We start from the raw sequence: 16509 nt of genomic DNA, 5'->3' as shown, positions 1-16509 counted from the left end.
CTGAGAACCCATTACTCTGGGACACAGGGCCAGTGTGACATCTAGGTTACCACAATTTATCTTTCACAAGTTTTAGATAACGTTGTATACAGGGTTAGAAAAAAATCTGATTTCTTTTCATAAACTCAGATATTTTTTATAATCGATTTTTTGTTTTTCACTAATTCACATTTAATTTGTTGTTAGGTAAACATGCTTTCTCTCTCTTTTTTCTGTGGGAATAATTTGGCCTGAATATGTATGAAAATCAATCAAACAATCAATGGGGGCATACGCCAGGGGCACATCGCCTCGCCCACCCTATGACACCAAGACTGAGGGTCCCTCCGGGCGAGTCTCCATGCAGGCCCCCTTCCCATCCTGAGTACCTCCTGGCATGGTATATCGACTTGCTCAAGCCAGTGACTCAGTGGGCATCCCCTTGGCCTCCTCCATTCAGGATTGTTTCTTACAGAGACAACCCAGTGAGCAGGATCACCTTCTGGGTAATGTGCCACATGTCCGTTAGCTGTAACCACAAATGGCAGCAGTTGGCTGGAAATGCCCACAGTTACCCCCTTGTGATGGAAGCCATTGCTCATGCCGGACCAGTAGAAGGTGTACCCCCCCTTACTGATCTCGCCACTGCCAGGGCTCCTTGTCTCTGAGAGTGCCACTATGTCCACCCTCAGCCTTCTGAGCTCATTTGATAGGTAGGGCAGTCGATCATCATCCAAGAGGCTCCGGACGTTTCATGAGTCCACACGCAGAGCTTCCAAAAGTTAGCCGCAGGCCTGGTTCTGCAGGCAAGAGCAGCCTTTGCACCACCACAGCTGCCCCCATAAGATAAAGAGGGGTTAGGGGGCCTATCCTCCCTCAAGGTGCAGGGTTCCCGTAGGCTTTGCCCTGCATCCGTCACTGATGGCAGGCTCCCCGGATGCAGATGCATCATGGAAGCCTGCCGTGCCGTCAGGCCCCCCAACAAAAACGGATCGGGGTCGCCACAACCCCAACCTCTACTTTTTATTCCGTTTTTGGCGGGTAAAAGTTTTTGTAGGGGGAAGGGGTGCAAGCCCCTCAACCAGCCCAGATCAGGGGCACTATAGGCCAGAATGTAAAAAAAAAAAAATAAATAAAATAAAACATAATGGACAATGTCGATCCAAATCCCCATGCTACCACCTGGGATTTTTCAGTCACTGCCGAGTGGCCTAAGACTACCCACACCCTGTCCTGAAGACCACCCATCAACCCGAACTATAGAAGAAACCGTCCAGTGAATCAAGAATGAGTTTCAGGGGGCAGCATGAGCCAAGCTTAACTGGCGCCACTATAAAAAATTGCCTGCGCCATGATGGGCTTGGGCCAACCACCAGCTAGGCCCCTGAAGAAAACCTACAGGCACTATAGGCTGAGATGTAAAAAAGTATATATTATGTATATATTTTATATATATATATATATATATATATATATATATATATATATATATATATATATATATATATATATATATATATATATATATATATATATATATATAACTGTAATCCATTGCCTACAAAAGTTAAGTGTGACTGTCACTGCCAAACAACAAATATGGGTGTTATATGCACCTGTATGAGTGCCCTGCATATCATAAATCCAGATCCAGATCCAGTGAACGTGGTTCGCTGTTCCTCAAACCAGATGTTCATTGGACACTGTATGGAAGCTTAGCAGAATAACATAGGGCCCCGACCATTACTTTGGCAGGGTTAATACTTGTTAGGTTAGGGTAATTTATGTACTCAAGCATTTAGGCAAAACTAACAAACTCCCTAACCTTTACTGCAACCCCCACCCCCACCATCACCCTGCCATGCTGAGGCTAGCTGGGGGTGTCAGGGTGTGGGCAGGTGAGGCCACAAGGGGGGGGGGGGGGTAGGAAGTTGCCTCGAGATTGATTAATGATATTGGCGTGGACGCCTCACTATCACGGCTAACACCACCTCCCACAATGCTGCTCTACCACTTTATTTTCCGCCCGAGGTTGTTTGCCAACCTTGCCTCGTCATGCAGCAGCAGTAGCCATGACAACAACAAAGATGGCAACCCATAACAAATGGTAAGTGTGCCTTGGAGCGTCAAAAGTCATGCCACACCCCGCACGCACACTGCCATAAGTCGGCAACCACATCAGTCCGTAGCTGTCACACCTCAGGCCGACAGAGACGGACGGGTGTCAATCTGCTTGAACGACACTCCCCCGGGCCTGTCTGCCCAGAACCACTATAGCAGCCCGCCACTCCCGCAGGCACCCTGCGTCAGAGCCAAAATGCATGCCAAACAGCATTGAAGGATTCGCTTTGCCCTGCAAATGGCGGACATCTGTTCTATGTTGTTATTTACATGCACAGGGCCAGGTACTGGTGGTAACAACTACCCACGGCCCACCAGTATTAACTTGACATGCACCCAAGATAGGAGACACACTCACACAGTTGACGCACGAAGAGAAACGAGGCGTTAGGTGGCAGCAACGCGGGGCAGCACTGTGTTATTGTCACGCGGCGGGGCCAACATGGAGGGCCGCGCGCCTGCGCGCTGCGCCGCCCCGGGTTTTGACCACGGCCCAGACCGGTACATTGCGCACTTACTACCTGCCAGCGTTATTCATCTTATTCCGTTCTAAAAAGGTTGAAAAGTTTATAATGAAGCCACATATGTATACATTTCTGAATATATTTATGTACATGACGAGATTATATGTAATAGCAGTGACCTTGGCTGCAGCTTTGTGGGAAACGAAATTCCGTTTGTGTGCCGCGGCGACACCATGTTTTCAGCTGCGCCCAGGGGTGCCGCTTCTGGTACTAACGAACCATATTAGGTACTTAGGGCTGTCTAGGTACGCTTGGTGTTTTTTCTTTTGTACGAAATGCTGTTAAAGTATTTGGAGATAACTAATACTAAGGGTTCCTTTATAAGAAAGTATTGATAAAGGATTAATAGCCACAAAGTTCCGATAAATACCATCTCTTCCAAATATGGTAGCATACATAGCGCGTTTTCACCCAGTAGATTTATTCTCCTTATAATGTACGTTTTATATTTTGTTATCGCCTGTTTTATCCAGTTTGTTCTCCCCTGGTATGTACTATACATACGTTGATCATTTAATTTGTTCTCACCAGATATAGGCATATCCATTAAATGGATAACTTAGTTGCCATGGGTGATTATAACAATCTGTTCACACCTTCATGTATATATAGCTACATATTGTTCATATTGTTCTCACCTGCCATATGTATGTGCGTATATAAGTTGTTAATTTTGCTCCCACCTCTATCTTTCTATCCTCTATCGATATGCACGCCTCTCGCCCGCAGCCCCGCGTCACTCAGCTTTTCTACTCTTGCTCATATCCCCATACTGTCCAAATCCCTTAGGCAAGAGTTAACCAGCATCTTCATCCATTTAATTATCCCTTTCCCTGCATGGTAAACTCTGAAACAATTAACCTTCCTCCGTCTGAATTTTCTCCTGCCTATAAGTGGAACTCTTTCAAGAAGAGTATAAAAATATCAAAGCGCCTCTCCTTCCGAAATGAGGTACGTCACTTCTTGCCACTTGATCGTTTTTTTTTTTTTTTTTTTACCGGAGCAGGGCCAAGTTTTTTTCTTTCCTTCAGCTGCCTCCCTTACTGTTAAAAAGAAAATCATTTGTTGTTGCGTTTTCCATTCTGCTGTCACTGGCATGTATACGCTTTCAGGTCTGTTCTCACCTGTACGTTTTCAAACAATTCTGTTCTCACCTATAGCCTGTAACTATGTACGTGAGGACAGAATTGCATGAAAACGTACGTACAGGTGAGAACAGAGTACGTGGAACGCATGCCAGGTGAGAACAGAATGGAAAATATGCATATATATTTGTACGTACGTGATCCAGTCTGTTCTTGCCTGTACATTTTCCAGTTTGCTCTCTCCTGGTACGTTTTCCAGTCTGTTCTTGCCTGTACATTTTCCAGTTTGCTCTCTCCTGGTACGTTTTCCAGTCTGTTCTTGCCTGTACATTTTCCAGTTTGCTCTCTCCTGGTACGTTTTCCAGTCTGTTCTTGCCTGTACGTTTTCCAGTTTGCTCTCACCTGATACGTTTTCCAGTCTGTTCTTGCCTGTAGGTTTTCCAGTTTGCTCTCACCTGGTACGTTTTCCAGTCTGTTCTCACCTGGCATATAGCCTATACGTTTTTCACTTTGTTTTCACCTGTTCGTTTTTCATCTCGTTCTCACCTGTACGTTTTCCATTTCATCCTCACCTGGTATACGTTTTTTTCAGTTTATTCTCGCCTGTACGTCGTCGATCCCTTCTGCTCTCACCTGGTATGTACGTTTTCCATTTTGTTTTCACCTGTAGGCTATACGTTTTCCATTCTGTTCTCAACCATGGTTATATATGTACGTTTTCCATTCTGCTCTCACCTACAGTGTCATATGTACATTTTCCATTCTGCTCTCACGTACCTGTCATATGTAGTAGGCCTACGTTTTCCAGTCTGTTAATTCTCACCTGTCATGTACACTTCCCATTCTGTTCTCACCTGTCATGTACGTTTCTCATTCTGTTCTCACCTGTCATGTACATTTTCCATTCTGTTCTCACCTGGCATGTATATTTTCCATTCTGTTCTCACCTGGCATGTACATTTTCCATCCTGTTCTCACCTGTACGTTTTCCATTTTGTTCTCACCTGCCGGTACGTTTTCTGGTACGGTCTGGTACTAAATTGGTGTGGCAACCCTGCCTAAAAATGGCCGCCGCGAGGGTGTTCGAAGGTCCTCCTTAGCGACGGGCTGCCCCAAAATGTGACGCCCCGATGTCTGTCTCTACGGCACAGGCAAGTAGAGGATGCCAGCTTGAGGGACAGATGGCAGGAGGGTTATTTAGGCGGGTGTCTGGGCGCCACGGAGGCCTGGACGGGGACATACTGCCAGGGTGTGCAAGGGTGGGCTGGGGGTCGGGCATGTAAACAAAGATGTAAAAAAATAGGAAAAAAATGCAACAGGACTCAAGTGAAGTAAACGAAGCTGGGACATGAAGCTCTTGCCGTAGGAAAGGTCTTTGGAGAGGGTTAGGTGTGGGTACGTGAGGAATTTAGGTGTTTGCGGGGTCAAGTGAGTGGTCAAGGAAACAGGGTCATGCGCCTCAGAGGTCACGATGAAGTGTTGAGTCACGAAGGCTTGATTTTGACCAGATTTTGACAGTGCCAGGGATGCTCAGGGCGAGGAACAGTCCAGCACTGGGCCCTATCACGCTTATTACCTTATCAGAACCCGTTGGAGAGACGGGAATGCTCGAAGGAGGCTTAGAATTGGTCCTAAATATTGTGCCTCAATGTTGATGTGCCTCCTACGTGTCACGCGCCCATCCCTGAGGCGGCCCGCCCCGGTGTTTGGTCATGGTGCATAGGTTTTGTCCACCACTCATACTGGGGCAGCTTGGCATTTAATGGCACCTTTATCCGCCGAGATGTCATGACCAAGGGTGGTTCTTTCTGGTATGGGTAATCACTTCATCATTGCCTAACGTGATGTGTTATTTTGCCTCTAAGTGGTTCATCAGCCTGTTGCTGGTGGTATGCACATAAGATGGAGTGTTATTGGCTCTGCATTTGCCTCACTGTTCAGTGCCACACCCACTCCTGTGTGGGGGATCAACATGTTGATAATGGATATGCAGAAGATTATGTGTACTAAATGTGACATTTTGCAGGTAGGCTACTTACTGTGATTTAAAACTGAAAGTTAAGCCATCTATTTATGGTATATATACCTATATACAATATACCTTTGACTTAGTCATGTACATTTTATGAATTGAATATTCACACACAGTGTTGTGCAACCTTCTGAAGAAGTGACTATTACTATTATTATTAGTGCCATTATTGTGTCATACAGTAATTCAGCATGATTTATAATCAAGCTTAATAATGAATGCATAGAAATATGATGAAACTGAAGGTCAGGCAAGGTAGCATATGGCAAACTTTCCCATGTTAAGTATCTCCATACCTTAGCCCTCTATCCTGTGTTCCCCCTGCCCCTTAGTCTAAGATGCCATGACCTTGTAGCCCATGCTGGGTGGCTGCATCACCTTGGGATCGGCTGATGATGGCTCAGATCAACTTGCTCTTTCCTCCCTGGGTATTCTAACTGATCAATTATGTGCAGGGCACTTAAAATGCATTTATAATGTATTGGCTGATGGGGAAGGAGAAGGAAAGTGAATCAAGTGTAATTGTTAGTAGTAATGGGTGTTGTGCTGAAAAGTGATAATATTTTCTACTGCAGTGCTATAAAAAATGGGATGGCAAATCTTATACCTAAAGTATTTGGGTAAACATGTCATTTGGTACATTTTCCTCATGGTCATGAAACATTTTCTTTTCCTTATGCATTGATTCTGCATTGCTTGTTCTTTAACTAGAGTGCCTCCATGGTGAACAGGTTAGTTCGCCTCCTTGGTGTAGTGGTTAGCACTCTTAGCTCAAATCTGCAGGCTCGGATTTGAATCCTGGCCTGGTCACTTGGCTCACAGCCCATCCAACTATTTATCTTCCCTTTGAGTTGTCGATAAATGGGTAGCTGGGGAAACCAGGGAAAGGAAACATGTGGTAGCCCAAAAATTGCACTGGCCTTGTATCCTGGGGCCACTGAAATGGAGATGAGCGCCACGGTTACGTGCAGCTGTAGCTTATCCTTCCACCTTTAGTTTACCTTGACTAGAGTAGGTGGGTAATGTCTAGTTATGTTCATTCAAAGTTTATTTTTTTATTTTTTATTTTTTTTATTTAAGATGTCATAAACTGTGTTTTATCCTCCAAGATCCAAGATTATTATGGACTCAGGATATTAGGAACTCAGTATCTTTGGACAGGGTGACTTAAACATTTGTACATCACTGTAGGAGAACCTTAGATAGTATGAATGTTTTCGGAAAAGAAGTCAATAAGAAAGGAACACATGATCTGTATTTCTATCACTAATGGCACCTCTCTTTGGGGAACTTCTGACAAGGTGATTATGCTGAAAGTTTCCACCTATTTCTCTGAGTGTGTGAACTCATACTCACATGTGAAGTAACAAGTGACCACTAGAAACTGAAATATATGACAGCCCTCACCATAATTCTTAATTAATTCATTATCTGGATGTCGGCAAATTGAGTGAGTAAGGAAAAACCTCCACCCAAACTGTGCCAACTTAAGTAGGTATATAATTTGTATATAATTTGTAGCATTTATGAATAGGCATTTTTTTCCTCTCAAGTGCCAATTAGTTCTGAGGAAGAACTGATGCTTTGCATAAATACAAATATTATTATTATCATGATTATTATTATTATTATTATTATTATTATTATTATTATTATTATTATTACAACTACTACTTTTTAATATGCATTTGTTATATATCAAGTAATCAATTAAATGACAGTGTTTTGTATTTTCTTACAGAGAGGATGAAGTGCAAAGTAAGTGACTCTTCAAGTGGGGTAGGAAGGCCCCGCCCTGGCCATGTCAGCAGTGCCGGCCATGTGTCCCGGCTGCATAAGGATGATGTGGCCCTCAACACACGCAGCAGTAACAAAGTAACACGTCACCAACATGTCTTACTATAGTTGCCCTTTCACTTAATGAGATGACTGTTGCAGAATATTTGCTACAGTGGGCCTTCCATTCATGTGTTTCCATTTTCATTTTTGCCCGGTATTCTATTCCTAGACTTTTTTTGTGTGATGAGTTGTAAACTGGGCTGCACTCCCTCCATTTGTAGGAGTCATGTTAAGTCATGTTACATCAAGGAAGGATAATATATAGCAACAGGCAAAATCATCACTCGGCATTTTGTGCTTAGATTTTTTGTCAGATAAAAATCCCAAACTAAGTGAATTGCTTAAAATCTCTTTTTCAAGTTTCATTAAGGTAGAATTTCACTGCAGTAAGGCAGAACCTCCATTGAGTCACTGCTGAAGAATGAGCAACATCAGGTTTATATATTAGTTCCTATGTAATTCTTTTATAATCTCAAGAAGACAGAGAAGTGAACTTAATATGGTTTCCTTTAACTTATCAGGGTGATAGAAGTGAGGGGAGCATGCTGCGGAGGTCCTCACGAAGAGCCACCATTGAGAGAAGAGTTTGGGCCTCACCTAAGAAGATGGCCAAAGCTCCCTCGCCTAACGTCAAAGAGAAACTCATGCAGCCCAAGTCGTCCAGGAAAGACAAGGAAAAGAAGGTACAAAATACAGTGCAAAGCAGATCCACCAGCAAGAGCAAGGTCTTACCAGATGCCAAAAGAGGGCTGGTCATGACGGAAGAAACTGGGAATGCAAGGAGAAAGATCAAGAGGAGAGAGGGAATGGAAAATGTGGGTGACGACAGGGAAGATACGAGTGAGAGTGCCGGTGAATTACTTGAAATGGCGGAAACCACAAATGTTAGTGATGCAGAGGATGCCACAGAAGAGGTAGCCAGTATTAGTTTAGAAGAAAGAACAGAGGATGTGACTGAGGAAACCAGTGATGTCTGTGACGGTGATGGTAATGGTGACAACGGTGATGGTGTTGATGAGCGCACAGGCAGCATTAGGACAGGACTCCCTCTTTTGGCTGAGGCAGTGGTCAGTTTAAAAGATATTCCTTCAAGAACTTCAAACAGTGACTCGAGTAGATGTGAACGAGGTGTGGAAGAAATGCTAGACACTGGTGACTTTTGCCTAACCAAAGCTATTGTAGAGGAGGTTATCCCTGACTTTGGAAATGATGCCTCTTATGTTTCCAGCTGTGCTCTACCTGAAGTGAATTCTAGAAACACACAACAAAGTGCAGGTCAAGTGTTTAGAAATTTGGAGGATGTTCTTGGACACTCGTACAGCAAACCAGGGCAGGACTGTGATAAGGAGGATGAGGCTAAGGCTGAACCAAAGTCCCCAGTCAGGGCTCATCCCAGTACCATAGACACTAGTAGTGGCAGTGAAGAGGCTGAGACAGAAAATGCAGCCTTAGAAGTGGAACCAGGAGATGTTGGGAGTGATGAGGCATTTAGGGAGCAGCATCATGAATGGGAAAGGAAGAAGGAGGAGGTGATTATAGGAGAAGGGGACCAACACACCATGGACTTCAGTGAGGCTCAGCTTGATATCAGATTAGAGTGTTCAAGCAAAAATTCAGAAGTGACCAAAGATGGGAGTGAGGTGTACAGTATAGAGGAATCCACGGAACACCTAGGAGAGGAGGATAATGCAAACACTCTGGAAGATAATGATCAGACTGAAAATGAAAGTGTCACAACCTCAGACTTTGCTGCCCAGAATTCTGATGGGCCAATGACTGATCAAGCCATCAGTGAGAACAGTAAAGGTGGAGCAGAAGAGGTGTTGGAGGAGGAGGAGGGACATGTCTCCTTGAGTGTGGCCCTGGCACAGTTGCTCGACTCCGGCTGTGGTGAAGCAGAGGGCACGGAGACACTCACCATCCACTCTGTGTCCCCAGGTGTGCAGGCAGGGCGGGAAGAGAAGAAGGAAGTGATGGAATTGGATGTCAGCTCAAGAGGTGAGTAGCAAAAATATATTCCTTCAGTTAGAAGATTATCTAATTTGCTATCACTAGGACCTTTTTAACCCTAACAGTCCGGGTGGGTCTGATGCTCACCGTGCAGACTGTCTGGGCATTTTTGCTCATACTGATGTGTATTATTATTATCATAATTACTATTATTATTGTGGTAGTAGTAGTAGTAATGGCAATGTCTGTCCAATCTCGAAGTGGCAACGGTGACATAGCACCCCCCATTCACCCTTCTGCCATGCTTCCAGTTGACCTCCCATATCACGTGCTCCTTTACATCTTTCTCTTGTTTTCTCTCTTTCACTTCCACAAAAAAGCTGTACCTATGTTTTTTTATGAATTATTTTCATTTTGTTAGTGAGTACAAAGAACTTTGTACAGTACTTGGAAACGTTGGCTCTGTGGTGTTGTCAGCTCAGCTGACGTTCTCCAAACTATACACCAGGGGTGTGCTGTCTGCCATTGTTATGGCACTTCAGCCATATTTTGAGGTGTGTCTGCTATACACTGTCCACAGTATGCTATAATTTTAATAAGGAAGGATAGAGGTCAAAAAAGAAAATGTTTAAAGCAGGTGTCAACTTAAAAAGTGTCATTTTCCTTACTTTTAGGTTACTAACAGTTTATGACCCCCCCCCCCCCCTCATACACACAAAAAAATGGCCAAGACCACCAAAAACTTTTTTTTGGGGGGGGTGACACTAGGGGTCAATTTAGGTAGCATTGTGTGTATTTCTGTAGTGTCTGTGTGTTTTATTGAACTTATTAGGGTATGCTTATTCCCATGTTCCTATCCAAAGTATTGTAATAAGTATGAAAAAAACTACCTATCAGAGCCATGATGCCTAGAGACCTCATTCCAGCTATGGTGACAGAGAAGGCTGAAAATGAAGTGGATGATGATGAGGATGAAGAGGGAGAGCTGGTCATCAAGGAGGAGGAGGATGAAGGTGTGGATGAAGAGACCAACACTGAGTCCGAGGAAGATAGTGAACTCAAAGGACAAGGTAATGAAGCATTTGATTCACTGTGCTGTTATAAAGACTATACAGGTAACTCTCGATTTACGCGTATTTGGTTTACGCGTTTTTAAATAACGCGGGGTCCAAAATCCAAATGAATGTTTAATTTACATGTTTTTTTTCACTTATATGCGCTATTTTATGGATGTCTCACGCAACTGGACTCACACAGTGCCGCGGCCACACAGCTGAGCTCAGTTCTTCCCACGCGCCACTTGAACAACAATACAGTACCCACACTGCCACGCTACTCAACAATAGGGGTGGGCAGGTATTGGTACCAGTACTGGTACTAACGGTACCAGCTATACGGTACGGTACCGGTACCAGACTGCTCGGTACCGGTACCAATACTAGCCAGTCGCTCATGGTGTCCCTCATTTCTTCCTCACGCGAGTGAGGCTGAGACTGAGTGCCTGAGTGGATATCTCGGTGATATGGTTATTCTCTCTCTCTCTCTCTCTTTCCACTGAATGAAGCGAATATTTATTTTTCGATAGAAACCTACCTCTTGTTTGATTTACGCGACCTCTTCAAGGACACAATACTCGCATAAATCGAGAGTTACCTGTACTCTGCTAGGTCATACCCCAATGCCCTGAAAGAGATATCATTAGAACTATAGATACTGGCAGCCAAAGCACCCTCAGCTCTGCCCCTTTCCTTGAGTCTTTGCTGATTGGCTGAGATTTTTCTTGTTATCTTTGATTGAAAAAATATAAACCATGAAATCATCGTCACCACTCATTTCCTTCCACCGTAGTCTGTATGCCTCTCCCAAATGTTACCCTTTGTTTCTATCTTGTGGCTCTAGTTTCCAGTTTTTACTAAGCTTTCCATATACTCTTTAATTTCATCACCGTCTCGTGTGTAACTTTCTTTTGGGTCTTTTATATCAGTTGTTTCCTAGTTCCATTCTTCTTGTCCATCCTTTATTTTCTTTCCTACACTATTAATTCTGACCAGCATCAGTTGTTTTTATTGCCTTTATTATATCATCTACTTTACATTGTTCTATCTATTTGCAGTTTTCCTTATCCGTTATAATGATTCATAAGAATGTAAGGAGTCTGCAAGAGGCATTGATCTCCACTTCTCAGTTTCCTTAAAATGTCTATGAATGATCCATTTGTCATGAGGAGCATAGCTCACCCACCCACCTATGCACACACACACACGTGCAAAAACGATTCATGAATTTAAAGCCAAACTGGATAATAAGCATTATGGCAACGGAACAGCACGAGCCTAGTACGGCTCTTTTCCTGTATTTCACAACTAGGTAAATACAACTAGGTAAATACACACACACACACACACACACACACACAAAGCTGGTTCCAGGACAGAGATTTAACATAAGAAGAGAGATTGAAGCAGCTCAACCTACCGACACTTGAACAGAGGAGGTAGAGAAGGGATCTGATTGCGGTATTTAGGGTACTGAGTGGGATGGAAAAAGTGAGCAAAGAAGATTTAATAAAAGGGGATACAAGAGAATCAAGAGGTCATGGAAGGAAGATGAAAAAGGAAGCCTGTAAAAGAGAAATAAAGAAAAAACGCTTTCCTCAAAGAGTGGTGAAGGCCTGGAATGGCCATGAAAAAGATGTGGTCCACTCAAAGTCAGTTCATGAATTTAAGGCCAAGTTAGATTATAGTAGATATAGAGGCAGTACAGCACAAGTGTAGCTCCTCTCCTATATACCACAACTAGGTAAATGTAGTAACTAAGTAAATACACACACACTTGCACTCTGTTGTAACTTATATTTAATCTTTTTAGGGCAGTGGAACAAGCATGATATAAAACTGTTTTCTCCCCAGCAGAAGGTGAAAGCAAAGAGGACAACCACCAAAATTCACTCTCCATCATGAACTCCACCAAATTACCTGAGCTGTGTAAGGTGATAAGGTGTGAAAGTGAGGTAGACCGGCACACAACCTCCCCGTCCCCCCCACCCACACCCGCCAAACTCAAGAAGCAAATTCCTCCCCTGATCAAAATAAGTTCACGTCCTCCAGGTAGGTTTTGAAGTGGCATGCCAGCCTTGTTGGAACCTGTTTGGGACATGAGATCACACTCTTTCATTTTCCATTTCAAAAAAGAGCTTCATATCTCTAAAAATGTAAGTGAGGGGTGACTACATCAATAGTTTTATTTTAAAATGGTTATAACTGAACATAATGGAAAATTGTATCTAGAAAGGAATATAAATTTATCCAAAACCATCCTCATATGTTGCAGTTGCATTCATTAAAATTTGATATTGACACTGAAACAATAGTAGCACTTTTGGAAATGTTTATATATGAATGGGGCATATATTGTGTTGGGTTTTTAACTATTTCTCTCTCTCTCTCTCTCTCTCTCTCTCTCTCTCTTATCATCTTTTTAACAAAGTTTGATTTTTTTACAGCCATCAAAACTCCCCTCAAGTGCCCGGAGTGTCCTATGCAATTTTGCACTGTACGTTCCCTTCTGTGGCACTTTGGGACTCACGGAGCAAGATCTCGTGAAAACTGCCTGCCTCCAATTTTGTTGCAGGACTTGATAGTTCCCTGGGACAAGCCAACTGTATCCCTGTTTATCTCTCAAGCTACAGATGGAGAGAGAAGCACAGAAAAGATTATTGCTTCTAACGAAATGTCATTAGCAGTGTCGCTTTCTCCTGAATCAGACGGGAAAGGGGAAACAACTAACAAACAGGATCTGACAATGACTACTCAGATTCTCAGGGCAGATGATGGTATGGGGACCAATGGAGATGTTATTCTCAAGGTCCCCATCCCAAGGCTAAAGCCGAAGTCTCAGTTATCTTCCATATTCAAGAAAGACAAGTTCATTAATATTCTGCCCAAGATAATGAACAGTGAGAGTCAGAGTAGTGGTACACCTGCCACTCCCCACCTGACCAAAATGAGGTCTTCTAGCTCCCCTACACCGCAGTTGACGATACAGGCACAGAGTAGCAAGTCAGCAGATGTTGTGACAGTTAAACCCCAACACACTGTCCCAAAGATCACCATCAGGGGAGACAATTCAGCCTCACAGGTTCATGTCAAGGCCCTAGCACCAGTGTCAGCACACTCCGCAGTACAAATCAAACCGCTTATGACATCTTCACAATCTGCAGTCCAAATTCAGCCACTCCTTTCAACATCTCAGCCAGCAATCCAAATCCAACCTCTAGTGTCATCATCACAGTCAGCTCTCCAAATACAACCTCTTGTTTCAACATCCCAGTCGCCATTACAGATCCAACCCCTAGTGTCCTCATCACAGTCAGGTCTCCAAATCCAGCCTTTGGTATCATCTTCACAGTCAGCACTACAGATTCAGCCTTTGGTTTCTGGTACCCCTGCTGCTGTACATCCAGTTGCGTCCACCACCACAAAGCCCTCGTCGGCTACTAGTCACATTGCCTTAATTCCTGTTGATAATCTCACTGCTGTTGGTCAAAACTTTTCTTCAAGATCCAAGACAGTCCCTCCTCCAATCAGGATGGTGGCTCCCCCTCCAGTGCCAGTGAAGCCAGCTTCAACATCAATGGATGGCATCCTGGAGAAAGATGGCCTAGTAATGATCAATTCCAACTTAGCTCTACGTATTGTCTCTTCATTGCCCAGTTCTCTTGATAGTAGCACCAGTACCACCACTTCCACTACAACCATCCGGCCAGTAACCACTCAACTCACTACCGCCAACAATCTTACCATTCTGCCACAGGTGGAAGGGAGCAAGCTGGCCAACTCCAAGAAAGAGGGCCTTAAAAACCCAGACATCCTCACCATTGTGCCACAGATAGATGTAAACAAGAAAGGCTCCCTCTTCAAGAATGTGCCACCTAACCCCAATACTCATACATCTACTAAGAGCTCTGCTGCCTCACAGGTTGTGAAGCTCTACCTTCTGCAACCCAAAGATGTGAAAGGTGGGAGTAGTGGGGACAGCACAGCAAAGCTAGGCATCACTGCAGATCAATCCATTGGGATGAATGGCCTTGAAGTGCCATTAACACTCTCAAATGGAAATGAAAATACTGCCATCAGTGAGAATGGGAATCTAAGGGAGCATGGAACAGATGAAGATGAAGAAATAGATGACTTAGATGATGACGATGAGGAAGGAATGGTGATTGATGACGAAAGAGAAGGTGAGGAGGATGTCATGGACCCCCTGAGCCTGTGTGCTGTGACTATGGAGGATGAGAACCTGGAGGCTTCAAACAGCTCCATTCAGGCAGAACAGTTCAGTACAGACTCGGTGGCTTCATCAGAAGACAAGGTCACAATCAGAAAAATAGTAGGTAAACCAAAGGGAAAGACCAACCAGGGTTTAGACATTGTGAAGTATGAGGCCAGGAAGTATGTGTGTTGCTACTGTAACAGAAGGTTTGGGTGGTCAACGGACTTGAAGCGTCATGTCATCCTCCACACTGGGGAGAAGCCATTCCAGTGCAAGGTTTGCCCCACGGCATTCACTCGGAAATTCCTGCTCCAGAACCACATGAAAAGAATGCACCCGGATAAGTGCAAAATGTCAGACTTGTGGCCTTAGGAGTTTTCTTTGCATTGATAGATGATCTTTCTCATTCATAATTTATGTTGCTGTCAATGTGTTGAAATTTCTGAGTGACTGATTCACAGAAAGGATCCTTTGGAGGGTAATGTTTTTGTTTAAGGGCATTGCAGTTTACATCAAACATTTAAACAATGATGGTTATTTTGATGATGTGTTACCTGGATACTAGTCATGGAAAAATTATTTAATGATTGCTGTACCTTATTTTGAACAAATCTGTTGTTCTGAGGTTGGGGCAGTCAGTTGTAAAATTCTAAGCTTTACATTGTTCCTTCTTTGGCGGTAAGGCACACTACGGATGACAAAAGTTATTTATTCTAGTCGTAAATCTGAACACACACCAGAATACACATACATATATAAAACCTTCTACATATACAGTATATTCTGCATCTACAGTATATTTATATAAAATTGAAGAGATTCAACAGCTGTTTCCATTAACAACTCTGATGAATGTGATGTATGGCATTGATGACATGATGCTAATGAAATATATTTTTTCATGTGCATGTTTTAAAGTGAACTATAGTGCAGAAATCAATGAATGAGTGGAGTTGTAATGTTAAGAGACTTATATGTAAGGCAAACAAAGAGAAGCAAACTGGCTTCAACTGGTGCTCTTCACTGTATGACCATCTGAATTTTACCAAAGACTCACCCCAAAACTACCTTTCTTTTTTTTTATGAAAATGTTTATTGAGGATATATTTGACAAGCAATACTATGAAGCAAATAGGATGATTTTAACCAATGCATGTGTATATACATTTTTTTTTTTACATTGCTTGGTGCAATCTGCAGATTTAATTGAAGGTTTGCAAAATGTATACTTTTTAATTGTTGGAGTCTTTGAAAAAGATCAAAAGTCTTGTGATGACAACTGTGTGATTTGTATTTATTTGTAGATTTGCAGAAACCTTATGACCACGAGTCCCAAACTTATTGAAATAACAACATCCAAGCTGTGTTGTCACCATTTTCCAATAGCACAAATTCATATAAGTAATGCAACTTTTGTAGTATTGCAACATCAGCAGCAGAAACTTTACCACTAAAGTCTTTCTATTTAAGATGAAAAAAGGTGGATCTACACACACACACACACACACACACAAACATTACTGAAAACATTTTATCAAGGTGTTATGTCTAAGAGAGGACCCTTTGTTTAGAAACTAGTGATTGCCATTATCTAGAAACTAATGAGACAGCTGCTAAATCATCATAGATTATTTCAGATTGTTTTACTAGATTCTATCATTAGTTTTGACAAAATAGTCTCCAATATTGAGATGGGTTGGATTCACTA

General features: G+C 43.0%; 2 protein-coding genes across 5 annotated transcripts in view; one reads left to right on the top strand and one right to left on the bottom strand.

Annotated features, from left to right (window-relative positions):
• The window catches only part of LOC126996339 (mucin-17-like), a 36213-nt gene extending 33607 nt beyond the window's left edge, over positions 1-2606 (bottom strand). The window contains exon 1 of the mRNA XM_050856709.1: positions 2459-2606. The gene's annotated coding sequence lies outside the window, so the exon portion shown is untranslated. The remainder of the gene's footprint in view (positions 1-2458) is intronic.
• A 2098-nt stretch (positions 2607-4704) lies between these two features.
• LOC126996478 (uncharacterized) lies at positions 4705-16083 on the top strand. Of its 4 annotated transcripts, none has more exons than XM_050856964.1 (6): positions 4705-4860; positions 7483-7616; positions 8102-9578; positions 10457-10600; positions 12443-12637; positions 13033-16083. In XM_050856964.1, exons 2-6 carry the CDS (start codon positions 7488-7490, stop codon positions 15171-15173), a joined length of 4086 nt encoding a protein of 1361 aa, XP_050712921.1. In that variant the 5' UTR covers positions 4705-4860; positions 7483-7487; the 3' UTR covers positions 15174-16083. The 4 variants fall into 4 exon arrangements, with proteins under 4 accessions (XP_050712921.1, XP_050712918.1, XP_050712919.1 ...); XM_050856961.1 differs by having other exon boundaries at positions 12440-12637; XM_050856962.1 differs by lacking the exon at positions 4705-4860 and adding an exon at positions 5229-5520 and having other exon boundaries at positions 12440-12637.
• The last annotated feature ends 426 nt before the right edge of the window (positions 16084-16509 follow it).

Source organism: Eriocheir sinensis, chromosome 10 (genome assembly GCF_024679095.1).
Source record: "Eriocheir sinensis breed Jianghai 21 chromosome 10, ASM2467909v1, whole genome shotgun sequence".
Classification (NCBI taxonomy): domain Eukaryota; kingdom Metazoa; phylum Arthropoda; class Malacostraca; order Decapoda; family Varunidae; genus Eriocheir; species Eriocheir sinensis.
Note: the sequence above shows the minus strand (reverse complement) of the source record. Positions and strands in the feature narration are given on the sequence as shown.